This window comes from Oncorhynchus mykiss, chromosome 22, assembly GCF_013265735.2.
Source record: "Oncorhynchus mykiss isolate Arlee chromosome 22, USDA_OmykA_1.1, whole genome shotgun sequence".
NCBI lineage: Eukaryota > Metazoa > Chordata > Actinopteri > Salmoniformes > Salmonidae > Oncorhynchus > Oncorhynchus mykiss.
Window position 1 is genome coordinate 5,278,993 of NC_048586.1, and position 18,973 is coordinate 5,297,965.

At 40.6% G+C, this 18,973-nt stretch overlaps 1 protein-coding gene across 11 annotated transcripts in view; it reads right to left on the reverse strand.

The window, feature by feature from the left end:
- The window catches only part of pcbp3 (poly(rC) binding protein 3), a 173,499-nt gene that overhangs the window by 34,592 nt on the left and 119,934 nt on the right, over positions 1 to 18,973 (reverse strand). For 7 of the 11 annotated variants that reach the window (XM_036958556.1, XM_036958555.1, XM_036958550.1 and 4 more), the window contains 3 exons: positions 16,184 to 16,258; positions 12,403 to 12,444; positions 7,903 to 7,981 (listed from right to left, as the gene is read on the reverse strand). In XM_036958556.1, the coding sequence (XP_036814451.1) occupies positions 7,903 to 7,981; positions 12,403 to 12,444; positions 16,184 to 16,258 (196 nt within the window). Of the gene's footprint in view, positions 1 to 687; positions 7,310 to 7,902; positions 7,982 to 12,402; positions 12,445 to 16,183; positions 16,259 to 18,973 lie in introns of those variants that run through there. The other 4 variants (XM_036958561.1, XM_036958553.1, XM_036958560.1 and 1 more) reach the window with 3 other exon arrangements.

The following is an 18,973-nucleotide window of genomic DNA, read 5'->3' on the forward strand; positions in this document are numbered from 1 at the left end:
TCTTTTTAAAACCTTTAGTCTAAGCCGGCGGTCATACCAAGATGGTCATTACCAAAGATCATTTAGTTATTTGACTTAGAATTTTAGGACCTCTTTAGATATACATAAAAATATGAAAACATTATTTGACGAAACATTGAATTTGGCCTTACTGCCAGTAGCCCATAGAAACACATTGAATAACACATTCATACATGGAACCACAGATTGTCAAAAAATACAATAAAAAGGAAGTTTGTTCTGAAATGTCTGTCCTATATCTGAGAGATATAAAAAAGATCAGGAAATGATAAAACAAAAATATTTGACACAACCTCTTTTTTTAGGAACTAAACTACTTCCATAGTGTATACTTCAATACTTTAAAAAAACTGGTACCGGGCTACCTTCAGATGAGTCTTGTGAGGCTTGCGGGCATCCTAGAGCAAACCGACATGTATGTGTTTGTGAGAGTCTCACCTTCCATAGTGGGGTCATAATACTGTAGTTTGTGGGCCAAACCGTTCAGACACTACTGATGTTATCATGAGAAGACCGATTTTTCAGGATGTCTCATGGTCTGACAAACACAGCTGCAGCTCTGCTGCCTTTCACCACATATGTGGATGTGGTGTATTGAGACACAGCACATGCAAAAAAAACATACCTGCGGCTTCAACAGAATTATTTTTATGGGGATTTTTTAAATTTTGGTAATTCGATTTTCACAGATGCGCGAACATCGAATCTAGGGAGTTTAATTTCCTATACGGAGCTAGGGTATTCTCGGTAATGGGACAGTTTATACATACATTCAATCTGGACCTCCAAAATCTCCCTGCTACCATTTGAGTCCAGGGAGATATCTGGGTTGAGATACTTTCAAGACACGCACCTGATGAGCATGCATATTTGTTGAATATTCAAACTCCGGGTGTCAACATGCAGACAAATCTAAGCCTTTATACTCAGGCATGAACAAATCCACGTTTTCAGAAATGCATCATATCTGATCATTTATGTATCTGTATTTCTCAACTTATTCATATTTTCAATAGATATCATTAAAATATATATATGATTTACAAATCATGTAATGTTTCATCCTTGCATGTCTCTGCTATTTCTGTTTCAGAAATGCAGAAATTCAAAACCACAGCTCCAATCATACATTTTCTGGAAATATGCAAACGTAGGCCAATCTTTGCGGAAAGTTATTTATTTAACAAAAAATGTAAGTTGCACACCCTCAATACCCCTGCCTGCCCTTTCTGTTATTATGGACAATGAGATGAGTGCTGATTGGGTCGTCAGTGGCAGTCTCTTGGTAATCCAGACCCAACGTGAGGGTAGAGTGTTGGTCTGTGTCCACTCCAAACTGTCAATGCATAAATCTAAATTGTGTCGATATTGCAAGAAAATGTTGTTACTATACTTACTTCATTCATGATGAGAAAATTGTCTGGAACTAGCTAGCTAAAAAAAGGGAAGTCAATTGTATTATTTGTTAGCTAGACTACCAGTTAGCTTTTACATCCCTATTATTTTTGTATATATAGAAAATAAAGTAGCTGCGTAAAGTGCAAGATTGTGAAAACAGAGGGAAAATGACACTTTTAAATATTTCTCTGTTAAACTTAAGAGCCAAAACAAAACAAAACAAATGTCTATGGAAAACATGCAGGAAATCTAAAATGTGCAGAAGTTCAATTTGCTGGCTAAACACAGAACACACAAATCGTATTGACTGCCCACCCTCGAAAGATCAAGTTGTCCTTGCCGCAGACATGTTGAATTTCAAGGGGGAACTTCTGCAATATCAGATTCCAGTGAAGGAGCCGGTCATTTGTGGAACTAGTCCTTTGCAGGAAAACGCGAGAGGTTATGATCGGTATAGACCACTAGAGGGGTAGCTAGACGGGTAGAGGCTGACACATACAGTGACTTCAAGAACGATTCATACCCCTTGATTTATTCCACATTTGGTTGTTACAGACAGAATTCAAAAAGGATGACATTTGTTTTCTTAACCATCTACATCCAATACCACATAATGAAAAAGTGAAAACATGTTTTTGTAACGGTTTGCAAATGTATTGAAAACGAGAAGTGTACACAGCCCTGAGCCAATACATGTTATAATCACCTTTGTCAGCAATTACAGCTCTGAATATTTCTGGGTAAGTCTCTAAGAGCTGTGCACATCTGGATTATACAATATTTACACATTGTTCTTTACAAAATTATTCAAGCTCTGTCAAGTTGGTTGTTGATCATTGCTAGACAACCATTTTCAAGTCTTGCCATAGATTTTCAATCCGATTTAAGTCAAAACTGTAACTAGGCCACACAGGAACATTCAATGTCGCCGTGGTAAGCAAATCTGGTCTATATTTGGGGTTGTGGTTTAGGTCATTGTTCTGCTGAAAGTGAATTCATCTCCCCGTGTCTGGTGGAAAGCAGACTGAACCAGGTTTTCCTCTAGGGTTTTGCATGTGCTTAGCTCCATTCCCTTTCTTTTTTATCCTGAAAAACTCCCCAGACCTTAACGATTACAAGTATACCCATAACATGGTGCAGCCACTTGTATGCTGGAAAATATGGAGAGTGTTACTCAGCAATGTGTTGTATTGGATTTACCCCCAAACATAAAACGTATTCAGGACAAAAAGTAAATTGCTTTGCCACATTTTCTGCAGTATTACTTTAATTCCTTGCCAACATTTTGGAATGTTTTTTATTATGTACAGGCTGCCTGCTCTTCACTGTCAATTAGGTTAGTATTGTGGAGTAACTACAATGTTGATGATCCATTCTCATTTTTCTCATATCACAGCCATTAAACTCTGTAACTGTTTTCTTCTTCTCCGGCAACTGAATTAGGAAGGATGCCCGTATCTTTGTAGTGACTGGGTTTATTGATACACCATCCAAAGTGTAATTAAACACTATTTTTACACACAGTGAGTGAGTGAGTCCATGCAACTTACTATGTTATTATTCACATTTTTACACCTGAACCTATTTAGGTTTGCCATAACAAAGTGTTTGAATACTTATTGACTAAAGACATTTCAGCTTTTCATTTTTTATTAATTTGTAAGAATTGAGGCTGTAACCAACACAATGTGGAAACATTCAATGGGTGTGACTACTTTCTAAGGCACTGAAATCAAATCAAATGTTATTTGTGCCGAATATAACAGGTGTAGACCTTACTGTGAAATGCTTACTTACAAGCCCTTAACCAACAATGCAGTAAAAAGTACCACAAGAATTTACATAACAATAATGAGGCTAAATACAGGGGATACCGGTACCGAGTCAATGTGGGGGGTACAGTTTAGTCAAGCTCATTTGTAAAGTAACTATGCATAGATAATAAACAGAGAGTAGCAGCAGAGTAAAAACAAAGGGATAGTCCTGGTGACCATTTGATTAGTTGTTCAGCAATCTTATGGCTTGGGGGTAGATGCTGATAAGAAGCCTTTTGGTCCTAGACTTGGTGCTCTGGTACCGCTTGCTGTGCAGTAGCAGAGACAACAGTCTATGACTTGGGTGATTGGAGTCTTTGCAAATTTTTTGGCCCTTCCTCTGACACCTCCTAGTATTTAGGTCCTGGATGGTAGGAAGCTTGGCCTCAGTGATGTACTACCCTCTGTAGCACCTTACGGTCAGATGCCGAGCAGTTGCCATACCAGGTGAAGCAACAACCTGGGCAAAGTTCGGTGCAATTCCTGGCGAGAAGACCGGTCTGACTTTTCCTTGGCCCTTCCCGAGATACACTGTTGTGCGATGTGCATACACATTCAAACGTGGCATTCCTTAAACTGAACAGAAGACAAAGGTAAGAAAACAAAAACAGATAGCTCTTCGGCGCCCTCAGATAGAGGGGCAATATCCCTTCAGCAGATCAAACTTGCTAACGTACTTGGCAGCACCAACACAGTCTACACAATTGTTGACCCTGGGCAAAGGGTATGAGTCTGGCTTAGTAATGGTATTGTGTTTACGAAAAATCTGGGGAAAAAATGCAGAGACCCACCCGGCTGAGGTACTATTATACAGGGCTAATTCCACAGACTGTTGCCATGTTGTGCAATGCGGTGTGCAAGCATGAACTACATCTTGCTGCAGAGTTTCTCTCTCTTTTCAGGATTCACTTGATAGACGTGCTGTTTATTTGGGGCAGAGTCCCCAACGTCAATGTCATGCTCTAAATTTGTCTGAGTCAGCACATCTGAGAATAAACCTTGATATTCTAAAAGTAGTGCAGCAATGTCGCCTTTATCCCTGTAGATAAGTGTACCAAAAATCCATTATCGTTTTGCAGGATCACTGAGTTACTCAACCATACCACAGGCACAGGGCGAATCTGGCTTTCCTCATGCTCTCGATGAATAAGCAGGACCAACACAGTCCACCAGAACCCTGTCGGAAAGGTTTGTCTAAAGCATGTATAGGCTGAAAAGATGCAACCGGAACAGTTTGATTGGGTTAACCCGTCAGCTGGCAAATGCGACAGGATGAGTACAGTAAGCTACAACATAATTTTTCAGACCAGGCCATAAGAAGTTATGCGTCCCTCAGTATCTCTTGTTGGACTGTAACTCCGTCAGTTGTCTTGCCCAGAAGTGGCATGAGACTGACATTTCCTCATCAGAACATCATCTCTGTCAAAGTACCCCACAAACTTAATCAAATTCCTCTTCTGGACGTATTGTACCAGAAAGAGGGGAGAGAGAAGCATCTTTCTCTGTTTGGAAATCAGCTGCTTCCTAGACATCGAAGTGTCAACTGTAGGGACCCTCTCTTCTTTCAGATGTCCTGCTAACTCGCTCACCTTTGGGACTTTTCAAACTCTGGAGGGATTACCGAAGTCAGGACCACACCTAAATATCACAAACAGGACAAACATGGTGGGATCGGTGACATCCTCCTCAACAATAGACTTCCTTTCAGCAATCTTCTTAGTCACGGCACATGTAACAGCACATGCTGGGAAGACTGTAGGGTATTTATTTGATAACCCGTCAGGTTCCTCTACTCTGGGCACCTTACAAACGACAGGATTTGGCACAACCTTCCCACCAGCCAAATCGTTGCCCAAAATTAATGAGGCCCCCTTCACATGTAGACTAGCTTCACTCCAGCGACCACAGGACCAGAAACAAGATCAGACTCGAGTTTCACTGCATGAATGGTTCACTACATGGATGGACTGCATGAAAATACCATGCAGCCCACCTCCATGCCTTGAACTAACACATTGTAACCAGTTGCAAAAGTTTCAAAGGCAAAACACCCTCCACAATGAAGGACTCGGCTGACCCAGTGTCCCGCAATATCTTTAAAGACTGCTTAACAGTATCACCACTCTACAGAGACACAAACCCATCTGAAACAAAGGGTTCATTCAAGTCTGACCAAAACGCTTGTTTAGGAGATAAACCAGTCCCAACCAGAAACTTAATGGGCTGGAGGGCTCCCACAAGAAGAAACTGCTTTTTCTCTATCTCATTTTCTGTTTTAACTTAGGACAGTGTGGCCTTTCTCATGGCAGCAATGACAAATTGGTGGATACAAGGAACCAGTTTTTTGCCCACCCCTGTCTTTGGGCACTGGAGAAAAAGACTGAAGCTTTGTAGTGAGTGGTGACTTCTCTGGATATTTCTTTGTGTAGGGATAGGTACTTAGTGCCTTGCTTGTGAAAGTAGTTTTACGTCAACACAAATTTATTGTAATGATTTTCGTTGGCGGAAGGAGAGGAGGACCAAAGTGCAGCGTGGTACGTATCCATACTACTTTTAATTAAGGATGAATAGACGAACAAAAACAACAAAACGATAAACGAACAGTTCTGAAGATGCGACAAACACTAACCAAGAAAATATTCACCCACAACTCAAAATGGGAAAACAGGCTACCTAAATATGGCTTCAATCAGAGACAACGATAGACAGCTGCCTTGCTTTTTTTCCAGAATTCCCAGTTGTTTTGAAAGCACCATAAATCCAGAGAATGTCACACTTTGATGACAGGCCCTAACAGTTTGTGGGCACCGCTATAGTGCAATTAATGTATGTTTTAGTGTTGTGTTGTGTAGTGCCTTTGCTGGCATGCATCCCACTTATTTTTTGTTGCCCCACCAAGATTTATATGGTAAAATCAGCCCTGAACGTGTTAAGGAACTAGGTACACAAGCTAAAATGGAGAGAAAAACCAAGGCCTGTAACAATGTGTGTGGCCGAAGAGTTGTATTTTCATGTAATTTTACCATAGCACTGATTCCAATCTAAGTGCCAATGCCGTTTATCAAACTTCAGGTGTTTACAATTGTTGGATGACATGAAAATAGAGCTCTTTGGCCACGCACACAAGTGGTGGGTTTGGCGTCGAAATAAGGATGCATAAGCAGAAAATAACCCCATACCTACTGTAAAATATGGTGCTCTACCTTTGATGTTAAGGGGCTATTTTGCTTTCACTTGGACCCATGTTAAGGTGAATGGCATCATGAACTTTACCCAGTACCAGGAGATTTTAGCCAAAAACCTGGTTGCCTCTGCCAGGAGGCTGAAAATTGGCAGCAAGTGGATTTACCAGGGAGACAATAACCCCAAGCACACATAATCCACAAATAAATGGTTAAATGACAACAAATTCAAAATTTTCCAAAGGTCAGTCCCCTGAACTTGAACACCACTGAAAACCATTGAAAACCTGTGGTTTGAAATGAAGAGGGCAGTCCATAAGCGCAGGTGAAGGATATCAAGGATCGGGAAGGATTCTGTATGGAGGAATGGTCCCAATGTGTTCTCCAATCTCTTAAAACATTTTAGAAAAAGGCTCAGTGCCATTATCCTCGCAAGGTGAGGTATTGAAAAGTATTGAAAACTGGGGTGGCAATAATTTTGACCACTTTTTCGAGAAAAAAGATATCACTTGTTAATTAAACAAAACCTCTTTCTCTGAGTAATTGTAACAGTATAAAATACCATAATTTCCCAATTTTTTTAGCATACAAATATTCTTTATTTTTACAGTCTTTTTTGCTCATCTTTATCAAGGGTGTAATTCAATCAATTGCAATAATAATTACAATCATTTTGGACCCCACTGTACAGTCATGTACAGTTAGTCAGGTGTTTGTGAAAGAGAGTACGAGGTTATTTAGGCCTATTGTTTGGTGCATTGCCTGCTCTGAAAGAAAAGTACAAAATAGTGATTTCACCGTCAAATAAAGTGCAACCGTCTTGCTTTTTTCAAATTCGAAGAACATTGACAGCTGGATGTTTTTGATGGTGTTCCTCCTCGTGATTCTCAGGATCTGTTTTGAAAGGCATTTAGGAATCAGGAACTCTGAAATGTAGGGTCAATAAGACCCTTTGAAAGGCCTGAAAAGCTGGTTGTTGTTTTAATCAATCAATCCTGTCCTGAATAAAATGGTAATCGTCAAGTCCTTGTAGATGACACTGGTGGAAAGAGGACTCAAACGGCGCCATCTTTATTCATGAGACCTTGGTTGTGTCTTTTACAAATACCTGAGTTTTACATTATATGAGGACAATCATTTTAGTACTAAAGTCCAAGCCATATAATGCAGATGCAGGAGACTGGAGTTGTCCTCTGTCCATGTGTCTGTCCTTTTTATATTAACTGGGAACTAACTAAATCTCAAAAGAGACCATAGCTGGGATGTAGCAAATAGTTGTTGCCAGATGGTATTTCAAAATAGAGTCCTCATGCATGACAAAATGTCAACCAAATGAAGGCAGGGCCAAACAAAAAGCCAAGCATAGGAGAAAAGCAACCTCCAGAGACATAGGGAAAGAGAGGAAAGAGAGAAAAAGAAGAAAGAGATGACAGTGTCTACAGATACAAAGAGAAGGAAGTGTTGAGAGAGGGTTTGTGGGTACGTACCAGGGAAAGCAGGGGTGGTCTGTCCGAGGGGGGTAAAGGGGGTTTGCTGCATAGCCAACTGGTGGAGCTTGGTCAACTGCTGAGGGGGGTAGGAGCGACAGTAGAACTAAGAGGTTATTGTAAGGTCACACCGACAAGAAATCAAGAACTTAAAACTAGAACAGTGAGGAGAAACAGTGAGGAGAGGAGGCATGACACATGGTGGTGGGAGATGAGAGAGCAAAAGAGAGACACACACAGAGAGAGAGAGAGAGAGAGAGAGAGAGAGAGAGAGAGAGAGAGAGAGAGAGAGAGAGAGAGAGAGAGAGAGAGAGAGAGAGAGAGAGAGAACTTGAAGGACTTAGCCCAATGTGGTTGAGATGGGGTGTTATATTTGCTGCTGTATCCAGTTTGTAATAGCAGATGGATTGCATAATCAACAGAGATGCAGCTTTTTCACAGGAAAGATCAACACAGACAACTTGTTGCATTATAATATTTTCCATTGATAATGAAGACATCAACTAACTTCTTAACATTCTAATTTAATGTATTCATCTGTGATGCAATGTATGTGTGAACACTTCAATCTGGTTGGTTTTCTGGTTAAAAGGTCCAGTAATTTTTGCAACATTTATCAAAACATCTGACTCACATCCGAAATTGTCTGATTAAATAAATATACCCCTAATACATGGTTGAAGTCACCATTGCTGTTGTACCTAAAGTTGGAGTCTAGGGTTAACATACAGTAAATACTGCAATTGCAATCACAAACCTTGTGAGCTAGACTTAAGTTTATGCAATTAGACAAGCTAAGGAAAGAATGTTTCAATGTTTTATTTAAGATTAGCCATGACCGGTTTGGGGCTTAAATTTAGAACACAGAACAACGTGGTCTGACCAGTAACTTAAATCTATGTGAGATCCTAGTTTGTCATTTATTGTTGTTGCATCTGAAACTTCAAAACATTGAACAACTCCTTGATTCAAAACTGTATTCCGGTAACTTTGGGGAAAATCGATGGTGCGTAACACTGATGGAACAATATGCTCATCTTACAACGTGGATGACACATTAGTCCGAAATTCACAAATCCTGTATTTATTCTTTACAATTAATAATCTAGTAACATACAGTATAACTCAAGATTGACCACTCAAACCATTTCTTACAGTAAACCAGAGATAGGCAACCTTGCCAAGACCAACAAGACAACCTTCATGGGCCTGGCTGTCAGTCCAACAACACTTGGCCCATATAAAACTTTGCAATTGACAATTTTCCCTCACTGTCTATCATTGCCATCAATAATGAGTGAGGATGGATGCTTGGGAATCCCTCACCCTTTAAAGAGTAGCTTAAAGAGGGTGGGGAGGATGTCAAGGCCCTATTTGAGTGATTGTAATGTCAACCAATGGTTCCCCTGACATCAATCATGCCTTCTCCGAATTAAAGGATCTGACACGCGGTAGCTCTCGAGATGCTCTCGAGACAGAGACAGATGAAGTTAAATTATTAATGGACCCTATGTAGAATATGATTTATCCTCCAAAAAAGATAGAACAAATATTACAATAAATAATAGGGTTAAACTCAAATATACTGATTAATAAAAAAAACATTCTTTATTGATTTTCAATAAAAGTGGTATTATATTTCTTAATAACATTCGAAATAGAAAATAATTGCTGGAGATAAGTCACATATGCAGCTTTCAAAAATACAAGTGAATGTCTGCTCAATCCCAATTTATAACCAACTGATTGCAGCATTACCACATAAACGGAGGAGCCAAGTAGAAGAGGGAGAAGTTAGGGAACTTGTTTGTTGTCTGCCATATATTAAAGATACAAATTGACTGAAAATAATTGGCATAAATAGAAAAAACAGTTTCATTTGAGGACAAAAATGTTGACAGCTGCGCCATACAGGTTGCAAAATAAATGGGAAGAGATTTTCGATGGTTTATGAACTGATACAAAAAACACTTGATTCAACACAAGTTTGTCCATTTAAATTACTATACAAAATTCTTGCCACCAACATAATGGTATATACAATTTCAAGAAAATGTGAACCCTTTCGAAAAAAATTGATATTTTCATAAATTGGTCATAAAATTTTATCTGAACTTCATCTAGGTCGCAGCAATAGACAAAACACATGCTGCTTAAACTAATAACACACAAACCATACATTCTCATGTCTTTATTGCACACCGTGTCAACATTCACAGTGCAGTCTGGAAAAAGTATAACTCCCTTGGAGTTAGTAACTGGTTGACCCTCCTTTGGCAGCAATAACCTCAACCAAACGTTTTCTGTAGTTGCAGATCAGACCTGCACAGGTCAGGAGGATTTTTGGACCATTCTTAAGTTTAGCAATATTCTTGGGATGTCTGGTGTGAATTGCTTTCTTGAGGTCATGCCACAGCATCTCGATCGGGTTGAGGTCAGGACTGACTGGGCCACTATTTTCTTTTGTCGAAGCCATTCTGTTGTTGGTTTACTTCTGTGTTTAGGGTCGTTGTCCTGTTGCATAACCCAACTTCGGTTGAGCTTCAATTGGCGGACAGACATCATCCTGCAAAATGTCTTGATAAACTTTTTTTTCTGTCAATGATAGCAAGCTGTCCAGGCCCTGAGGCAGCAAAGCAGCCCCAAACCATGATGCTCCCTCCACCATACTATACAGTTGGGATGAGGTTTTGAGGTTGGTGTGCTGTGCCTTTTTTTCTCCACACATAGTGTTGTGTGTTCCTTCCAAACAACTGAACTGTAGTTTCATCTGTCCACAGAATATTTTGCCAGTAGCACTGTGGAACATCCAGGTGCACTTTTGCGAACTTCAGACGTGCAGCAAAGTTTTTTTGGACAGTAGTGGATTCTTCCGTGGTGTCCTCCCATGAACACCATTCTTATTTAGTGTTTTACGTATCGTAGACTCGCCAACTGAGATGTTAGTATGTTCCAGAGATTTATGTAAGTCTTTAGCTGACACTCTTGCAGGGCTCTTGCAGTCATTTTTGCAGGACAGCCACTCCTGAGGAGAGTAGCAACAGTGCTGAACTTTCTCCATTTATAGACAGTTTGTCTTACCGTGGACTGATGAACATTAAGGCTTTTAGAGATATTTTTGTAACCCTTTCCAGCTTTATGCAAGTGACCAATTTTTTATCTTAGGTCTTCTGAGATCTCTTTTGTTCGAAGCATTGTTCACATCAGGCAATGCTTCTTGTGAATAGCAAACTCAAATTTTGTGAGTGTTTTTCATAGGGCAAGGCAGCTCTAACCAACATCTCCAATCTCGTCTCATTGATTGAACTCCAGGTTAGCTGACTCCTGACTCCAATTAGCTTTTGGGGTTCACATACTTTTTCCAACATACACTGTGAATTTTTAAACAATGTATTCAATATAGACAATAATTTGTGTGTTATTAGTTTAAGCACAGTATGTTTGTCTATTGTTGTGACTTTAATGAAGATCAGCTCAAATTTGATGACCAATTTATGGGTAAATCCAGGTCCAATTCCAAAGTTCACATACTTTTTCTTGCCACTGTATATGGGGCATACAACAATCTCTGCTCTGTAGATTTTGCTGCGAAGAGACAGAATCTCTAGATAATTTATTCTGGTATTGCCCTTATGTATGTTTCTGGTCAGGAATGGTAAAAAAAAAAAATCACAACATTCACTTAAAATGAACCTTACAAATAACAATGTTGGGCGATTTGGAAAGCCATAGTCAGTCAATAAATAATTTTATAATACTTGTAAGAAAGGTTTTCATCTTTAGCTCACAATCTGTGTATACCATGGAATTAGAAAGGTTTAAAATGTATGTAAAACATCCCAGCACAATTGAAAAATATATGGCTCATGGAAACCAAACAAGGGTGGTCTATGGTGATAGGTGGAATGGGCAGAGAGTGGCTGAGGGGTGGGATTAAAGAGCTTATGTTCAGTAATATATTATTGTCATGTGATTGCTGTATATAAAAGTACCATGTATGTAATATGAATATGTAAAATGTATGTAAATGTAGCATAAAAGTTGTATAAAAAAACAAAAGATGTGTGTCCTCCGTGGATGGGTTCATTTTTTAAAAACACACGAAAAAACATTGGAGACTTTGTATGGCCTTGTCGAATTTAGGAGGTGTCCACACCCAGACAACCAGTTCTATAATGTTCTACTTAGTCATAAGTACTGCAACAGAGCACGACATTAGTCAGAAGCAATTTCCTGGATGTGGAGACTGTTGGATATTTGCGATATTTGGGTATTTGCGATTCTAAATCTGAAAAAAATCACTCTGAACCAAAAACTTGTTTCTTAAGTGCCTCATTTTAAAATTTTAACAGGCCAAGACCTGAGATTGGAGGTTTCGGAAGGCTTACACTGAGAACGATGTTGTATTAATATGACTGGTTAATATTCATAGGTGTAAGTCTAAGAAATGTGCAGACTTTTAACAGTAATAAGATGTGACAGCAGAGACTTGGAACTCACATCTGGGTGTGGGATGGCATATTGTCCCTGAATTGTGTAGGCCTGTATGGAGGAAGAAGAAACACAAAAATGGAATATTATCATCTATCTTCACAGGGAATAGGGTTTATACATGTAATCTCAGAGACTACTCTGAAGTTCAATCATTATCTGAGACTTAAGTACTGTCTCATTCAATTGCCTAAATAGTCTTTGTTTCCCTCGAAGGCATTTTATACTAGACAATGTTGCATAAATGTCATCCACCAAGTTTATATAAAATATGAACACTGAACAATTTCAAACCACTGTGAATAAACTAACATGACTTTCGAAAAACTTGCCTTATATGATATCCCTTTAATAGGTGATAGTCAACCACATGTTTGTACTTTGATGCCTTGACTATATCTACTATTCATTACATGTAATATCTTTGAATAATTTACAGTAGTGGTAGTGGTTGAGTAGTTGTATTAGTAGCAGTAGCAGTAATCAAAAATGTTAAAGTTAGAATCAGCGAAAAGACGTTGCTACGAGCAGCACCTCAGATATAGAGATGAGCAAAATGTAAGACTTCGCTTTCACACAGTCACACACAGTATCTGCACATGGGCACAGTTAAGCTTCATGCTATCCACAGTGTGGTAGCCAGGGCACCAAAACAGAGGAGGAGTTGAGCCTCTCGCGTCCATGCTTTTAGTTGTTGCGGAAAATGACTCACTATGCTGTTTACTTTCTGCATCTAGACTATATGTACAAAAGTATGTGGACACCACTTCAAATGATTGGATTTGGCTATTTCAGCCACACCCGTTGCTGACAGGTGTATAACATTGATCACACAGCCATGCAATCTCCATAGACAAACAGTGTCAGTAGAATGGCCTTACTGAAGAGCTCAGTGACTTTCAACGTGGCACCGTCATAGGATACCACCATTCCAACAAGTCAGTCCGTCAAATTTCTGCCCTGCTCGAGCTGCTCTGGTCAACTGTAAGTGCTGTTATTGTGAAGTGAAAACATTTAGGAGCCACACACAAGCCTAAGCCTAAGTACACCATGCACAATGCCAATCGTCGGCTGGAATGGTGTAAAAGCTCGCTGCCATTGGACTCTGGAGCAGTGGAAACGTGTTCTCTGAAGTGATGAATCACCCATCTGGCAGTCCAACGGACAAATCTGAATTTGGTGGATGCTAGGAGAACGCTACCTGTTCCAATGCATAGTGCCAACTGTAAAGTTTGGTGTAATGGTCTGGGGATAATTTCCATGGTTTGGGCTAGGCCCCTTAGTTCCAATGAAAGGAAATCTTAACTCTACAGCATACTGTCATGGCCAAAATGTTCGAGAATGACACAATATTAACTTTCACAAAGTCTGCTGCCTCAGTTTGTATGATGTAAATTTGCATATACTCCAGAATGTTATGAATTAATTGCAAAGTCCCTATTTGCCATGCAAATGAACTCAATCCCCCCGAAACATTTCCACTGCATTTCAGCCCTGCCACTAAAGGACCAGTTGACATCATGTCAGTGATTCTCTCGTTAACACAGGTGTAAGTGTTGACGAGGACAAGGCTGGAGATCACTCTGTCATGCTGATCGAGAACCAATAACAGACTGGAAGCTTCAAAAGGAGGGTGGTGCTTGGAATCATTGTTCTTCCTCTGTCAATCATGGCTACCTGCAAGGAAACACGTGCTGTCATCATTGCTTTGCACAAAAAGGGCTTCACAGGCAAGGATATTGCTGCCAGTAAGAATGCACCTAAATCAACCATTTATCGGATCATCAAGAACTTCAAGGAGAGCGGTTCAATTGTTGTGAAGAAGGCTTCAGTGCGCCCAAGAAAGTCCAGCAAACACCAGGACCGTCTCCTAATGTTGATTTAGCTGTGGGATCGGGGCGGGTGGACAAGCAAAAACCCACAAATTCTGACAAACTCCAAGCATTGATTATGCAAGAATGGGCTGCCATCAGTGGCATTCTCAAAACTTTTGGCCATGATTGTACAATGACATTCTAGACAATTGTTATTGTATGCCCAACATCAGTGCCCGACCTCACTATGCTCTTGTGGTTGAACGGAAGCAAATTCCCGCAGCAATGTTCCAACATCTAGTGGAAAACCTTCCCAGAAGAGTGGGGGCTGTTATAGCAGCAAAGGGGGGACCAACTCCATATTAATGCCCATGACTTTGGAATGAGATATTCACCGAGCAGGTGTCCACATACTTTGGTCATGTAGTGTTTGCAAGTTGCTACATTGTATTGACTTCAGCTTGGACACTTTTTCTGTACTTTGTTCTTGGTACTTGAATGAGGAAATCAACATTGGTAGACCCAAAATGTCCAATACTTTTGGCCATGTAGTTTATCTACCTCAATTACCCAGTACCCCTGGACATCGACTTGGTACTGGTACCCCGTGTATATAGCCAAATTATCGTTGCTCATTGTGTATTTCTTCCTTGTTATTACTTTTGAATTGTTTCCATTTTTATATTATAAAGTAGTAATAATTTCACTGTTTTGATTTTGAACTTGGTAATCTATAGGAAGCGTAACATGGTCACTCCTGTTCTTCGAATTATTGATGCCACATGACCTGCTACAGTTTGTGCATATATATTGTTGTGTTGGATTACCCTGTTTCTGACTCCCTATATATATATATTCACGAAAAGTGCACAAAAAATGTAGTTCTGATCTACTACTTAAATGCTTGAAGGACTTACTAAACAAATAGTTAGTAGCTGGCAGCTTAGTTGCACAGAATATGTCAATGATTCATTTTAGCTCTGTCCAAGCAACTTTGGTCAAGGCTATTATAGCAGCAAAGGGGAGACCAACTCCATTTTAATGCCCATAATTTTGGAATGAGATGTTCTTCGAGCAGGAGTCCACATACTTTTGGCCATGTAGTGTACGTCATATCGCTGAGTCTACCTTTAAAAAGATGTTTACAAGTCATCAGGAATGTTAAAAGGATATTATATATTTTTGAAAGAGGAGGTGTGCACTGTACAATTAGAGCTTGCATGCAAGTAATTAGTTAGGAGTGTTTTGAAACACAATCTGAACTTAAATTTTCTCTTTCGATGGTTAACCCACAAAGGTGTTAAAAGTCCAATAGCCATGCTGTTCATTTCGGTCCTGACATCCTAAAGGACCCCTCATCGTGTTAATAGTCCAATAGCCATGCTGTCCAATAGACATGCTGTTCATTTCGGTCTTGACATCCTAAGGGGCCCCTCATTTTGAAGGTTTTTGTTCCAACCCCCCCATCCCAACACCCCTTTATCATTTTAATGTTACTGTCAAGAGGTGGACTTGAAATTAATAGAACAGAATTAAGTGAAAGTCGGAACAAAAACCTCTGTGAGCAGGGGTCCTATAAAGCATCACCGTTACAAACTATAATGGCCCTCTATTGAGTAGTAACCTGCAACAAGGTCCGTCACTATATCCCTCCCTCCCTCTTGGCCTAGCTGTACCCTGCCTTACATTTAGGTTGCGAAAAAGTTCACAGCCGCAGGCCGTGATAGTCTATACGTCATATAGACATCCACAACTAGATAGGAGCCTATCAAACAAGGCTTGTTAGAATGTAATATAAGGAGCCACACTGACTCTTGTGGCTGCTCTGAACTTTGTACATTGGGCTTTACAAGAAGGGGGGCGGAATGCGAGTGAGTGTGAAGGTGAGAAAACCTGAGTGCACTAACAGGCCGTGGTTGATGCTGGAATAAAAGGCTGATGTTGGCTGCGGTTGCCACCAGCAGCTCGGCTCTTACCTGGCCACCTGAAAAAATGACGGGGGTGGAGGCGGGCTTTGGGCGGTAGGGAATGGTGGCACCTTTCGGTGGGGACTAGGAGAAGAGGAAGAGGGAAGACACAGAGAGAGCGTTAGACCAGGACTGAGTGTGTGGCCGTGGGTTTGACAAAAGAGACGAGGGAGACAAAGATTACATCAGATTACATGTCACCTAAGTCAAGCATTATAGAGGGAATAGGATGCTGTTTCAGACAGATGTGTTTTCCCAGCCCAGTGTTTCTGTGAGGAGTTTGTCTGTAGCATTCTATTCGCCAAATCTTGAAAAAAAAGATTGAAAGACGGCTGGGTGTTTCAATAATGTAAAGTATAGGGGCAGCTGTAGCTGAATGTGTTAACAGCAAAAAACACATTGAATCTGATCTTTTGAGTTTTGTCTTATTCCACATTTTCGTATGTAGTTCTTAATCCTGATACAATTCCGATGTTCCATTAGCGACCTCAGATCAGATGGGTTTTTTTTGCACGTGACCTGCCGTTACCACAACAACCCCCCAAAACATTAAAGGAACACTGACAGGAAATGAGCATTGCATCTGTGTGATATTTGGCAACATCAGTGTGAATGTGCAAATCTGATATGGGTCACATAAAACCGAGTGTGGAAAGTCAGAAAAAGTATTGGATATGAAAAAATATTGGGCTCTTAGAATGCATGTATAAACACAGCCTTAGAGAGCTGCTTGAGTAAGACACATGATATATTAATGTGGCAGTACACATACACTTTGGGTGATGATTAACTCCATCAGATTGTATCACTAGCCTTAGCAAGACAAAAGCTACATGTCAGTTTAACTGGTTATCAGACAAGAATAATCTGTACATTAGTAAATAGACTATCAACCAGCAGTGCTTGACTTGGGCAGGAGCTCACCGGAGTTGAATACTGGTACCTCAAATTTTCTACTGCTTGAACTCCTGTTTATAGAATATACTCCTGCACCTAAATATAAAATATAAACAATATAATTGGCACCCAAAATGAGTAACGGAACCTATTTCAGTCCAACCAGGAACAAGAAATAGTTGACTTCGATGGGGAAAATTGGGGCAATAATAACTACATTGCTCAAAAAAATAAAGGTAACACTAAAATAACACATCCTAGATCTGAATGAATGAAATATTCTTATTAAATACTTTTTTCTTTACATAGTTGAATGTGCTGACAACAAAAACACAAAAATGATCAATGGAAATCAAATTTATCAACCCATGGAGGTCTGGATTTGGAGTCACACTCAAAATTAAAGTGGAAAACCACACTACAGGCTGATGTCCTTAAAACAAGTCAAAATGAGGCTCAGTAGTGTGTGTGGCCTCCACGTGCCTGTATGACCTCCCTACAACGCCTGGGCATGCTCCTGATGAGGTGGCGGATGGTCTCCTGAGGGATCTCCTCCCAGACCTGGACTAAAGCATCCGCCAACTCCTGGACAGTCTGTGGTGCAACGTGGCGTTGGTGGATGGAGCGAGACATGATGTCCCAGTCCCAGTCCAGTCCATAGCATCAATGCCTTCCTCTTGCAGGAACTGCAGACACTCTCCAGCCACATGAGGTCTAGCGTTGTCTTGCATTAGGAGGAACCGCACCAGCATATGGTCTCACAAGGGGTCTGAGGATCTCATCACATGGAGGGCTGTGCGGCCCCCCCAAAGAAATGCCACCCCACACCATGACTTACCCACCGCCAAACCGGTCATGCTGGAGGATGTTGCAGGCAGCAGAACGTTCTCCACGGCGTCTCCAGACTATGTCACGTCTGTCACATGTGCTCAGTGTGAACCTGCTTTCATCTGTGAAGAGCACAGGGCACCAGTGGCGAATTTGCCAATCTTGGTCTTCTCTGGCAAATGCCAAATGTCCTGCACGGTGTTGGTCTGTAAGCACAACCCCCACCTGTGGACATCGGAACACCCTCATGAAGTCTGTTTCTGACCGTTTGAGCAGACACATGCACATTTGTGGCCTGCTGGAGGTCATTTTGCAGGGCTCTGGCAGTGCTCCTCCTGCTCCTCCTTGCACAAAGGCGGAGGTAGCGGTCCTGCTGCTGGGTTGTTGCCCTCCTACGATCTCCTCCACGTCCCCTGATATACTGGCCTGTCTCCTGGTAGCGCCTCCATGCTCTGGACACTACGCTGACAGACACAGCAAACCTTCTTGCCACAGCTCGCATTGATGTCCCATCCTGGATGAGCTGCACTACCTGAGCCACTTGTGTGGGTTGTAGACTCCGTCTCATGCTACCACTAGAGTGAAAGCACCGCCAGCATTCAAAAGTGACCAAAACATCAGCCAGGAAGCATAGGAATTGAGAAGTGCAGAACCATCACCTGCAGAACCACTCCTTTATTGGGGGTGTCTTGCTAATTACCTATAATTTCCACCTGTTGTCAATTCCATTTGCACAACAGCATGTGGAATTTATTGTCAATCAGTGTTTCTTCCTAAGTGGACAGTTTTATTTCACAGAAGTGTGATTGACTTGGAGTTACATTGTGTTGTTTAAGTGTTCCCTTTATTTTTTGAGCAGTGTAATTTAGTGATTCGATCAGAAGCTGTGTCTACACCACATTTCTGAGTTAAAGGCAAAATAACACTCTTCCCATGTTGTGAGATATTTGAACTAAGGTTTTATTTCTAAATGTGATGTTAATTTAAAATGATTGAATTGATTTTTTGAGTTCTCTCTGTTAGAGCACACAAGTTGGTTTTGTCTAACCCCTGAAACTTCTGGACCTACAAAGT